The 14,116-nt window shown below is 37.7% G+C and overlaps 1 protein-coding gene across 1 annotated transcript in view; it reads right to left on the reverse strand.

Moving 5' to 3' along the window:
• Window positions 1-14,116, reverse strand: part of LOC127632764 (polycomb protein SCMH1-like) — a 36,905-nt gene that overhangs the window by 14,134 nt on the left and 8,655 nt on the right. Inside the window, 4 exon segments of the mRNA XM_052111523.1 lie at window positions 622-795; window positions 2,662-2,865; window positions 5,575-5,686; window positions 7,686-7,984. Coding sequence (XP_051967483.1) covers window positions 622-795; window positions 2,662-2,865; window positions 5,575-5,686; window positions 7,686-7,984 — 789 coding nt within the window.

A 14,116-nucleotide genomic window follows, 5' to 3' on the forward strand; every position in this document is an offset into this window, starting at 1 on the left:
TCTCTCACAAATTTTTGCATTCCTTGCAGTTTGTTTTGCACTCCCTCAAAGTGAATTTTGCATTATTTTGCAATAGTTTGTTTCCCCTTTAAATAGTTTGCATTCTCTCGCAAAATATTTTGCATTCCATCACAACGGTTTGCATCCCTTGCAATTATTTTGGGTTATTTTTTCTCTGAGATCTATTTCGGATTCTTATTTTGGGTTTCTACAGACAAAAAAAAACAGGTGAATATTTAGGATGTGTATACAATTGGATGATAATTTCAATGCAAAAGTTCTGATTGATTATCAGACATTGAAAACATACTGTTATGCTCGTGGCTATCTAGTTAACTTGCTACTAAGTGCAACTAACCTGGCAAATTTTGTCAAATACAGTGATTAATTCATCCTCAAAAATGCTCACTGTACCAAAATAAAACTCTTTGTGCCCTTGCTATAAGAAATTGCATAAAGCCAGTCAATCGGTTCAGAGCTTGCAAGATCAAGAAAGTGCTTTCCAGTTTTGCGTACGTACAATTTGCTTTAAACAGTCAGAGTTCAGACTGTAGGTGGTCTATGGGTTTGTCTTGGACAATAGCAGACCGCTGGATTTCATACTTCAAACACTACACATACCTGACTTGCTCCTGTCGTAGGACGTTTGTGTGTTAGTAAGTGGACTAAAGGGCTGGCTGCTGAACAGGTTGTCACACTGCAGGTGGTGACACAGAGTTTCTAGAAAGCGCAGAACAAACGATGCACTGGAGGCCGTGGGGAGCTTGACGTAGTGGATTCCTCCATCAGAGCGAACTGAGAAAGCAAAAAAGGAGCAATTAATTAAAAGCAACAAAGGCCATGCGTTACAAGTATTGTTAAAATCTGTTTTGATTCAATCTGCTTGATTCTAGTCGTGATGCATATTTTCAATCTCTTCAAAAATGAACAATGAACATTTTCATCAGTAATTTAATTGACGAGATTAACACTGAACTCGTCAGAACGATCTGTTTTATAAAAGTAACTGCAATACTTGTAAACATGCCACTTGGAATGAAAATTGCTTATTATACTGTTGTAAGCGTTTCATGAATATATCCATGTAACAGATCACAAATCTTAAAATTTTGATATTTAAACTCTCACTCTGGGCGATATTACTTCCCCTGTCACTTTTCATCTACATGATTACCAAACATACGCTATACAAAAAAACAAAACCACTTCCCTTCCCCCCAAAACGCTGGCATTTTACCAAAACAGTATTTTTAAAGTGAGGTGGGGGGGGTGTTGATCTGGCTAAACATGTGCCGATTAAGGGGCCAGGGTGTCGCGGCAGATGGCCCCACAGACCCAGCGTGGGCTCCACCCCCAACTGCACACACAAACATAGACCCGCATACACAAAACCCGCTTACATCCCCGGGGAGCGTCCCAATCAAATGCTCCAAAACCAGGTTACACACAGATGTCATCCCTTATTACTCGCAGTCTGATGACATCAGCTCTGCACACACACACACACACACACACACACAACACTTCTCTTTTCAGGTCATACACACCCATGCTTTCACTTCTCACTTTTTTTCACTTAATTTTTTTTTTCTGAAAAAAGTTGTGTAAGCTTTAATCTTGTTAACACAAGAGAACTTTCAATTTAATATACATTTACAACTATATTCATATTTTAATAATAACTGTTTTTGGTAATGACACCTAATGAACCGAACTCTGTACAAGTCATTCTTCTCTAAATGTCTAAACTTTTTTTATTTCTATAACAGTTTATAAAAACTCAATTGTCCTCTATTATGCTTGCAGTGGGGGTTATCACAGCAGGATTGATATACAGCGAAACTGCACTGAAAAATACTAAATAAATTGCAAATATGATATTTAAATTCTTATCAAATTGTGCAAAGTAGACCTGTCTTGATTTTAACACTTTTTATAAACTTAGAAGAAAAATAAAAGAGCAATAAATATTAAGAAAAAGTCATTAGACATAAAACAAGACCAGAATAAACAATATTATATATATATGTTATAGACAATGTTATATACACACAATATCCTCTATGTTAGTATACATGGGTCAAAAGTCAAAATGATAACCCACTGGTGTAATTATGTGACAGGTTATAATGTTATTGTTGTATACTAATTATCACTATTTCATTGAATTATTATTATTATTTATATTTTATTTACCAATGCATAATATTTTAGTATCTAGAATTATTATATTGTTCCCTGATTTTAGGTCTGTTTTGGAGTGGTGGTGGTGTAGTGGTCTAAGCACATAACTGGTAATCTGGTAATCAGAAGGACACTGGTTCGAGCCCCACAGTCACCACCATTGTGTCCTTGAGCAAGGCACTTAATTCCAGGTTGCTCCGGGGGGATTGTCCCTGTAATATGTGCTCTGTAAGTCGCTTTGGATAAAAGTGTCTGCTAAATGCATAAATGTAAATGTTTTAATTTATCATTAATAATTAATTTGCCTATGGAGAAAAAAAAAGTAATGGGACTTTTACTTCCAGAACCAGTTGCGCTCTATTGAAGTATCATTCAATTATATTTATTCAAATAAAGCTCTTATGTCAATATGAAATCCATTTCTTAAAACGTGTTTGATTATAAGAAAAGCAGTTTGCATAAACATTTCAAACGAACCTCTGATGATCTCCCCGCCGTCAGACTGAGACTGCAGGAAGCTGAACAGAGCTTTGGGCTGAAACGCACAGTCCACGCAGGCTTGGACCGCATGCTGCAGAACCGTGTTCACTGGGCCCGGTCCAAAATGATCCGGCAGCTGCAACAACAGCTTGCGATCCAGGTGCGGTCCCGACTCTCCGTGTTTATTTACGTACACGCAAACTAGAGAGGCGGATGAGAGGGTGGATGTTGAGGTAAAGTGTACAACACAACGCAAATACATCAGAACATAACACATATTACATATACATATTACATGGCACTCTATATAATTGCAATTTTCCATATGTTGTAATAATAGTAAATCATCACAACAAAAAACTCTTTAGTTTATTTTATTTACACTCTGGTCATTTTCTCAAGCTAACGAATGAGGTTGAATAATTAATGAATAAAGCCTACGTTTAAAAACATTAAGACTTTTAGCATTGTGACGTTATTTTAAGGATACTCAAGGCCTTTGTACACCAAATGCAAATTTCCGCTGTGATTTCTCACCACAGTTAACATTTTTAATTGAATCAATGGATTCGTAAGAAGCCATTCAGACCTGGAGCGATCATTCACATGCAGATTTATTTATTTTCGCCAGGTGATGAAATGCCCTGACCAATAAAATAAGAGCTTTAGATCGCGTGTCAGAAGCCATAGCAGTTACCAAAGCCAGGTGGCGCTAAAGCACAGAAAGCTGATTTGGCAACTGAAATAAACATTGAAGGAAGAAATTCTGAACCAGCAGTGAGGATGTGCATTTTAATAGCATCAAATGCCTTAAAAACGGAAAATTATTTTCTTATACGGGTTCTCTTAACATGTAAATGATATTAACCAACATTACGGATTTTACGTTTTTTTGTATTTTTTTTTGGCCAAATATTAATAATATTAATACTATTGCTGTGACTTGCAGTGCATTCTGTATAAATGTCTTTGTGTCAATATGCCTTTGTAGTAGTGGTGGTGGTGGTGGTGGTGGTGGTGCCCCCCCCCCACCCCCACCCCACCCCCACCCCCAAACAAATTGCGTAATTGTTATTACTGTGCTCATTGACAGCAGTTAAGTTTTAAAGTATCTGATAATGGTTTAGACTGAAGAGGGGATTTGTTGGTTAGGATCTGTGCTTTATTGTGTGCAATGCATTATATCGACCCTTGGAGCGTTTCGATCTCGTCACTTTCAATTCGTAACATGCAACAATACATTTGAACAAATGTATAACACAAGTAGATGTACACGACAATAAGATACAATCAAACATTTACACTGGTGGCCAAAAGTTTGGAATAATGTACAGATTTTGCTGTTTCAGAAGGAAATTGGGATTTTAATTCACCAAAGTGACATTCAACTGATCAAAGTATAGTCAGGACATTACTATGTAAAAAAAACAACATCAACACTATCTGAAAAAAGTCATTTTTGAGCAGCCATCACTCCAACACCTTATCCTTGAGTAATCATGCTGAATTGATCACTTATAAGCCATTACATCAAACACAGCTGAACGCTATTTGGTTCATTAAATGAAGTTTAACATTGTCTTTGTGTTTGTTTTTGAGTTGCCACAGTATGCAATAGACTGGCATGTCTTAAGGTCAATATTAGGTCAAAAATGGCAAAAAAAATCAATAAACAGCTTTCTCTAGAAACTCATCAGTCAATCATTGTTTTGAGGAATGAAGGCGATACAATGCTTGAGATTGCCAACAAACTGGAGATTTCATACAAAGGTGTAACTACTGTCTTCAAAGTCAAAGCACAACTGTCTCTAACAAGGCCAGAAGAGATGTGGAAGACTAGATGTGCAACTAAAATAGAGTCTCTAGTTTGAGAATGGACGCCTCACATGTCCTCCGCTGACAGCTTCATTGAATTCTACCCGCTCAACACCAGTTTCATGTACAACAGTAAAGAGAAGACTCAGGAGGACTTATGAACTTTTGAAACAGAAGACCTAAAAGAAAAGTTTCGAGTGGGCAAAGAAACACAGACATTGGACAATAGATAATTGGAAAAGAGTGTTACGGATCTTAACCACATTGAGCTTTTGTGGGATCAGTTAGACTGTAAGGTGCGTGAGAAGTGTCCGACAAGACTGTCACATCTATGGCAAGTGCTACAGGAAGTGTGGGGTGAAAGGTCACCTGAGTATCTGGACAAACTGACAGCTAGAATAACTAGGATCTGCAAAGCTGTCATTGCTGCACATGGAGGATTTTTTAATTAGAATGCTTTGAAGTAGTTAATCTGAACATTTGTATCAAATTGTAATAGTAATTTTTCATGTTATTAATGTCCTGACTATACATTGTGATCAGTTGAATGCCGCTTTGATGAATAGAAGTACAAATTTCTTTCCATAACAGCAAAATCTGAACATTATTCCAAACTTTTGGCTGCCAGTGTATTTTAAACATTTGTTTTAACAGTCATTATGAGTGTGCACTACGCAGTGATTTTAAACATTCAAGTTTATACAGTTTGTGTGGCAGTGGCATATAATCACTCCTGTTCTTAATGATAATAACACTCGATTCTTTCTAATCACTCCTCAGACTGTGTATATGTGATAATACTGCCAGTCAACTTCTCCAGCAGTAAAAATTTAATCGTTTATGAAGTGTTTCTAATATTCTTCAACGCTGTTTTCTTTTCTCGATCTCCACGTGTTGCGAAAACAATGTCACAATATAAAAAAATCTTAATGGTCATAAAATAGGTTTCATTTTCTTTATACAGAATATAATCGTATTATTTGTTCCTTTTGATTTTGGAGCAATATAGGACCAGAACATTTTCTTGACAGTTTTTGTGAGGATCACCCCATAATACATTTAACTCCATTGAATAGCAGTAAAATAAAGCCCTACCGGTGGAGACGACACCCGAGTCTCTTGTCGTCTGCAGACTAGACAGTCTCCCATCTGACACTGAAGAGGACAATGTGGGGCTTGAGAGTGAATGAGGAAACTTCGGTTTCCTCTGTGGAGGAGGAAGATGGAGAATGAGAGATAAAACACGAATAAACAACCCCGCTATCATTCACCTTCATTTTAAGTCTGAAACAATGACTCCAAAGGCCTTCTCTTGACTGTGACAGACTCGAGAACAATCCAGCATGCTTAACGTACCGTTCATGGGGAAGAGAAAGTGTCAGTGTTTCATTTGAATTATTGCTTATGACCCACCCTCAAATCAAACAAAAGCTGCATAGTGATCTGCAAATGCAACAAGGAATATCACCATGTATTGATCGGATAGTAAAATAAATAGGCTTGTCAACGTTTAAAAGGGAGGATATGGGCGGCTGTGGCTCAGGTGGTGGAGCGGGTTGGCCACTGATCGCAGGGTTGGCGGTTTGATTCCCGGCCCGCATGACTTCACATGCCGAAGTGTCCTTGGGCAAGACACTGAACCCCAAGTTGCTCCCAATGGCAGGCTAGCGCCTAGCATGGCAGCTCTGCTGCCATTGGTGTATGAGTGTGAGTGTGAGTGTGAATGTGTGGGTGAATGGGACACAGTGTAAAGCGCTTTGGTAACCTCTAAGGTTAAAAAAAGCGCTATATAAGTGCAGATCATATACCATTTCATGTGCATTTTGGAAACTTTGTGCATCTTCGTGTTTCGATCCAGACTTTTTATGGAATTTCTCAAAATGTGCATATAAAACCCAGCCATAGAAGGGAGGAGTGTTTGAAAAAAGAAATGTCAATGACTTAGTTTAAATAGTAAAGACGCACTGCTATTACAGTGCTGATTGCACCCGCTTAAATTACTTCGCTGGGGGTTAGTACTGAAATATCACACGCAAATGTGGCACAACTGTTTAGTGTATTCGCCCCTAAAGGATTCGCCAAAGCAAACTTACAAAGTGCTTCTTCGTTCTTTGTTCAAAGGCAAAAAGTTCAAAACATCTGAGCAACGACATACTGTTTTCCATCATTCAGACACTCAACCCACCACTGTGGGAGGTACATTTACGTAAATATGAGGACACTCGAGACTACTTGAAAAACATCAACTAATATGAAATTCAAATGTGTTATTAATGATTTAATGCCTCATTCTATGTGTAGAATTCACACGAGATAAGTAAATAAGCTGTTTTAACCACTTGATGATGTATATGCAGAAGATAATGTGTAATGTATCTTGTTTACATTCTGAATACATGATGCTAATGCGCTAATACACTATACACAGCCATACTATTCGGTGAATACACTCTGTTATTATCATTTATGATGGCACTGATACTACTGCAAAGATGGGTGTAAAATACAGGCAAAAGAATAATGATATGTATGATGACATACCATACAATGGACAGATATCTGAATGGCTTTAGCTGCAGTAGGCACATGAGTGAATGCACATTTATTTGATTAGATTTGAAGTAGCCTAATTAAACAAACAAACAAACAAACAAAAACATGCAATATGTTCTTGGAAAATGTGTCTATGCAACAATAGTACAGATGTAGGTACATTTGCACCAGTTCGCTAATAAATGCAGGGCGATGTGTTTGTTAACAGATCTTAACTGATTGAACGGGAATCAGCTGTTGGCCTCAAAGTAGGTGGAGCTCCAGGTCACACCTACCGATGACAGTAAAAAGGCGTTCAGCAGCCGGCAAGAAGTTTTCCTAAGCGTTCGCACTGGCGAGCTGTTACGAGCCACCGATATGCAAAAACACTTTTGTTTTGGCCAGATTTTGTTCTAAAAGACGTCACACCCATTGGTCCTTCGATTTGTAGGAAGTATGAGGAGGGCCTTTAATGTTTGCGGACATCTGTGTTTACTGTTGTGCACTTAATTTTAATAATATGTAGGGTCGCAACCGATGTCCAACTGATGTAAAAGTCTGGCTGGGTCCTTAAGCAAAACCAGTTGAGGAACACTGTTCTAAATAAATACATTAAATAATAATCCCCGTTTAAACGAATTAGCACGGCAGAATTTCAAAAAGACAAGTTGTACCTTGCTGCCGGGTTTGGGTCCTCTCTTTTTATAAAGTTTGGGTGAGAGCAGTGAGGTCATGTGACTCTTGGCTTGGTTAGACTGCGTTTGGCCGTCCTGTGACATGGCGGCTGCAGTTGCGGCAGCTTCGGCTGCTGCTTTCAGCATGGCGATGGTCTGACTCTTGGGTCTCCTCCCTCGCACCCCCTTGCGCACGGGCAGAGGTGGCAAGGGGTGCGGCAGGCGGTACGGGGACTGCATGGAGCGCCGGGGCAGACTGGACTGGCCCAATCTCGGAATAAAAGTCTTCAGGAAGGTGACTAGAGAGGGACAAATGGGAAAAGTTACAAAACACTGAGAGAAACATGCGTCCAGGTCATATAAACTAGTGGTCGACCGTTAGTGGATTTTGCCGATACTGATAACTAAGGTGGTGGAAAAGGCAGAGAACCGATTAATCTGCCAAATTGTTTTTAACAGATTAATTGGTAAAACCAATATATCCATCTACCTTTAATATAAACGACAAATAACATTGAGCAATTATGCATTTTATCATCAAAAGGAAACAATACATTTGATCATGATACTCGTGATACAACTAAAAAGTGCTATTGTATTACCAAAAGAATAAAAAGAGAGAAAATGGCATCTTTAATGGGTGTCTTTGTCTGGTTTTCCAGTAAAATACCTAAAGATCCTTAAAACAAGACCTGTTTATCTGATAAGACAAACTGCAAGACTAAAACTTATTTTCAGAGAATATAATAGTTTTTTGTTTTGTGGCAATGGGAGATTTCAGATGTGGAAAAAGTCATCCTGTGCAGTAGGACAAAATATGGACAATCTCAGTCACCATTGTATGGAGAGAAAAAATAAAGATGTATTGAAAGTGAATGGTGACTGAGGATACTTTTTGAGTTCCGTGGTAGAGAAAAAGTCAAATGGGTTTGGAACAACCTGAAAGTGAGTAAATCATGACAATTTTCTTTTTTTTTTTTTTAAATGAAATACTCCTTTAACAGCACATGTAGTTTTGCATATAAGTCTGGGTAAAATATAGATTTTCCAACTAATCATGATCTTCATCTTGATCTCGATTCACCCAAAAATGAAAATGATCCCATAACTAACTCAGCCTCAAACCATCCTAGCTGTATATGACTTTCTTTTTCAGCCAAACACAACTGGAATTATATTAAAAATATCCTGGCTCTTCCAAGCTTTATAATGGGAGTGAATGGTACCTTAGATTTTGAAGCCCAAAAAAGGGCATCCATCCTTCAAAAAAGTAATCCATTCAGCTCCAGGGGGTTAATAAAGGCTTTCTGAAGCAAAGCGATGCATTTTTGTAAGAAAAATATCCATATTTATAACTTTATAAACTATAATCACTGGCTTCCGGTAATGGCTGTCTGGATGTTCACTGGCTTCCTCTATTCTCTTCCTCTGGAGTGGTAGTGGTGTAGTGGTCTAATGCACATAACTGGTAAACTGGTAATCAGAAAGTTGCTGGTTTGATCCCCACAGCCACCACCATTGTGTCCTTGAGTAAGGCACTTAACTCCAGGTTGCTCCGGGGGGATTGTCCCTGTAATAAGTGCACTGTAAGTCGCTTTGGATAACAGCGTCTGCCAAATGCATAAATGTAAATGTAAATGTAAACTTGACTCTCTTGTGAACCCACGGACTACACATGCAAACAAATATCACACTATGCAACTAAAAATGTCTGTGATAAGCCACTTGATGGTAAATGCTCAGATTTCACTCACCAGTGTTTGAGTGACATATTGGCAATAAAGCGCACTGCATGCTAAGAGTACAAGTTTAGTGTGATTCGTTCTGTTTAATGTGTCCAAATACTAGATCCACGAAATCCATTTGTCATTGAATAATGACTCTTTTATTATCCTTTCGGATCTTTACAGTCTGTTGTTTAAAAGCAACAAAAAACAAACCTTAAATTTTAATCACACATAGCACGGATGTGGTAACCGTGCGACTCCACTCTTGTTAATGTGAGCTCAACCAAAACACTTCTGCGAGACACTCGCTGAACTGCCACTATTCTTAAAGCGACAGCACCATTTTAACATTTGTTCTGCATATCAATAAAAATTATTGCATATAGTGTGAAATATGCATGTAAACAATATGCAACCTCTTATATAATATAATAACACAATTTAAATACATAATATGTATGGATGGAATACATGGAATTTATACATAAAACATTTTAATAAAATAAAAAGCAAAAATGTGACCAAAATGATGAAAAACTAATGTTTTTCTAAAATTTCAGTTATTATGTCCGTATGATTTACAGCAAGCTGAAATTTTTTAGAATTGGAATTTTGAATATTTAAATACATTTTCAGCTTGCTGTAAATTATACAGACATACGGACATAATAGCTTGCAAAAATAAATTATTACAATTTTAGAAAAACATTAGTTGTTCATCGTTTTGGTCACAATTTAGCTTTTTATTTTATTAAATTTTTTTATGTACAAATTCCATGTATTCCATCCATATATATTATGTATTTAAATTGTGTTAATATGTAAGCAAAATGGACATTATGACTGAAATGAACTCGAATCAGGAAATCTGTATCAACACATCTAAATTTTTGAAAAAGATAAAACATTTGCAGTGTGCGTCTCTCTCCTGGTTCCCTTCCAAGTCTGTTTTATCACATTCAGAGCAACAAAGAATTCCCCATAATCATTTTTGAGTGTGCAAGTTAATGTATTATTCATTTTGTTGCTGGCTCAAAACACAGACCTTAATGCAGTGCCTACTTCATAATCTCATTTAAAAGAGCACCTTATTGTATTTCTTTTGTAGCATTCAACATCATTAGAGTGCTTTGTATGTTCTTAAAAAGGTATTTTCAGGCAGTGTTAAAAGTATCAGCTGTAAAACACTAAAAATAATATTTGATATGACCAGCAGATATTAAAGGAAATGGCACATAAACAAAAAGAGGAGCGGAAAATCAGATATTTAGATTCACTGTAATTTCATCAAATACATCCATGAGAGTGTGCTAATAAAATATTTATCACCATGTCTCACAATCCAACATTTTTAATGTTTGGAAATCCTTACCCTCTCCTTAAAACCAACCCTTAAAGGGATAGTTCACCCAAAAATGAAAATTCTCTCATAATTTATTCACCCTCATCGCAGATGTGTTTTAAAGAACACAAATGAAGATTTTTAGAAGAATATCTCCACTCTGTAGGTCCTTACAATGCAAATATATGGTAACCAGAACGTTGAAGCTCCAAAAAGCACATAAAGGCGGCATAAAAGTAATCCAATACGACTACAGTGGTTTAATACTTGTTTTCAGAAGTGATAAGATAGGTGTGTGTTTGTGAGAGAAACAGATCAATATTTAAGTCCTTTTTTACTATGAATCTCCAAATTTTACCAGCCCTGACCAGAAGCCAAAAAAATACATGTGTGGAATTTGGAAGTGAAAGTGAAAATGGAGATTTATAGTATATAAAAACAGACTTAAATATTGATTTGAGGACTTAAATACTGGAGTCGTACTGGATTACTTTCATGCTGCCTTTATGTGCTTTTTGTGCTTCAAAGTTCTGGCCACCATTCACTAGTATTGTGAGGACTACAGAGCTGAGATATTCTTTGAAAAATCTTCATTTGTGTTCTGCTGAAGAAAGATAGTCATACACATCTGGGATTGCCTGAGGGTGAGTAAAAGATTAGATTTTTGGGTGAACTAATCCTTTAACAGAGTATCAGAAACCTGCAATTCAATGCCAACCAATCCATCATTGAAGGTGTATAATAGCACAAGCCAACGCTTTGAGGGCACCCCACCAATGCCACCAAATTCCCCTTATAATTGTCACTGTATGGGCCGGGCCATCTCTGTCCGATCAGATAAACATCTTGTGTTACAGGGTTGCTGATAGGCGGTCAACAGAAGTCGACTTTGCTAAGTACATCTGGGAGCTTTCACAGAGTCGTACGGGCAGCTGCTCTGGGCATCGAGAAGAGAAATGAAGCCCAAGCCACGCCGATGTTTAATGAGGAGAAGAATACAAGCGTATTAGGAATGGACAAGTGTTTTCTTTCATTGGAGGGTTGGGGAGTGGGTGATTCTCATTCAAATGACTTACAACTATGAGTGGGCACATGAGCAATCAAACGTATTGAACAAACACACATGCACGCTATGGGCGTGAAAAACAGATGCATTTTCAAAAGCACTCCACAACTGTGCAAACGTTCCCCACCCTAATCAGTCAGCAAATACTGTGTTTAAAAGTGAAGCACATTTCTACAGTTTCTCAACGGCTGAATCACAAACACAGGCGAGCGATCCACTCCCTACTGCGGTGTGACCCGGTGACCTGCGAGCGCTGACTCTGAGTGCAGGACCTAAGGGGCGTTGGGCCACGGGAGAGTTTGCGACTGATGTGGAAAGAAGGCGTTTTGGGGAAAACTAGTCTAATTACTCCATCTCATACACAATATTTACATTTCGCCCTACACCAGACCTGAACGCCTGAGCAATCAGTCTACGCTGACTGCGGCTTCATCTCAGCAGGAACTAGAACCACATGTTGTGGGGGGAGTAACGGCAAAAAAGTGTGTGTGTGTGTGTGTGTGTGTGTGTATGTTAAGAGGGAATATAGGGTTCCCTGAGCCCCAGGCGATTTAATGAAACAATGCAATCTGTTAGAGGAACCGAGGTCAAAACAGTAACAGCACTTCAACAAAAGCTTGTGCAGCTTCTGTTCTGTTAAATACTTCACAGCAGTCTGAGCTTTTCCTTTGCAACTCCTCTCAAAGCTGGATTTTTCATTCATTCTAATGGGGAATGGTGAGATCTTATCAATATTGTGAATGGCAAAGATTGTGCACGTAATGCATATATTAAATCAGTCCTTCCTGAAACAAAATGACACATTTCAACATAGCACAAAACATACAACTTTTCAGTTAATGCACTTTTTAGTTCATGCACAATTTAAATAGTCTACCTACCATCTATAAAGACCAACCTACCTTTTTATTTTTATTTTTATTTTTTTATAAAAAAAACAAAAATAAAAAAATATTTACTCTTTGAGCTCAGCTCAAATCAACGTTTTACCAAAAGAAAAAAGAGAGAGAGAGAGAGAGAGACATAAAAGTAAAAGTGCATCAGCAAAACCTGAAATGATCGCATCAGGAAGAAAAGATTAGCGAAGAGAAACTCAAAATAAACTCATGTGACCTCAATGCACAAGCCACTAAAACAAAGCAACAGACATCAGAGACAAAAGCCTCGAAAACACGCCAGAGAGGAACTCACCTAAAAGCCAACTTTCAACAATATTTGCGTTGTGCACCAACGAATCCTGTTTATATGTTTCGACGAGTCGATACGGTCCGTTTTAAATGCGAGAAGGACAGTCGGGGCTAGCGCGCACTTTTCCGGCCGGTTTCAGCAGCAGCCGCAGCGGCAGAAGCGCATGACAAAGCCCGTGCCGGTGGAGCCCTGCTCGGGGTACATCTCATTAACATAGAGGCGGGGAGGAGGACAGAGGGAGGCGGAGGACGAGGAGGGAGATTGGGGGGGTTATTCACGTTATCAGCACCGAATGTAAAAATGAGATGAATAATAAATAATCGTATCCATATCACAGTAGAGCTTATTTATAACTTAATAATAAGTAAATATTTAGATTTAAACTGAGGATCCAAAGTCTTAAGTTTTGATTTAACATTGAGATGTATAGGTTTAGGTTGAGATATGTTTAATAATATTTTATATAAATATGCCTCTAATCTATGCATTAAAAAAAAAACGAAATACAATTAAAATCACAGCATCATTTAGTGAATCGGTCAAAATTCTGACTTTAATTTTGGCACCCAATACTCTTTCATCTCCAGTGGTGTATTTGTTGGTTGCATAATTATTGGAGCATTTATTACTCCTTTAATGAGGTCTTTAAAGGCAAATTGTATTTGTTGCCTTTGTCACACATATTTCTTTTAAATGCATTTATGATGTAAGCCAATGTGAAAAATAAATGTCCCCTTTGTTCTCATATTAGGTGTGAGAACAGGAGCAGAGGTGAATTCATATCTAGTGATAAAACAGCAATTTAGGCGAACCATGCACATATTCATAATGCATATGTAGAACGGTAATTCAAACAATTCCCGACTCTTTAAAATGAAATTAGTTTCATTAAAATCACAAAAACATAACTGAGGTGTGTTGGAAATGCAACATTTAGGCCTACTGAACATTCATCCTGCACAACAGAAGACTGATTGCTGCTTTGTAAATTAATAATTCAATCCAAAGTGGGCAAATATTCCTTTTTGGGATTCCTGTGGTGATTTAAGATGGGCCAAAAATATAACATTTGGTCGTTTATCCTTTTTTTCTTTCACGGGAAGACCGG

Source organism: Xyrauchen texanus, chromosome 39 (genome assembly GCF_025860055.1).
Source record: "Xyrauchen texanus isolate HMW12.3.18 chromosome 39, RBS_HiC_50CHRs, whole genome shotgun sequence".
In the NCBI taxonomy this organism is placed as follows: domain Eukaryota; kingdom Metazoa; phylum Chordata; class Actinopteri; order Cypriniformes; family Catostomidae; genus Xyrauchen; species Xyrauchen texanus.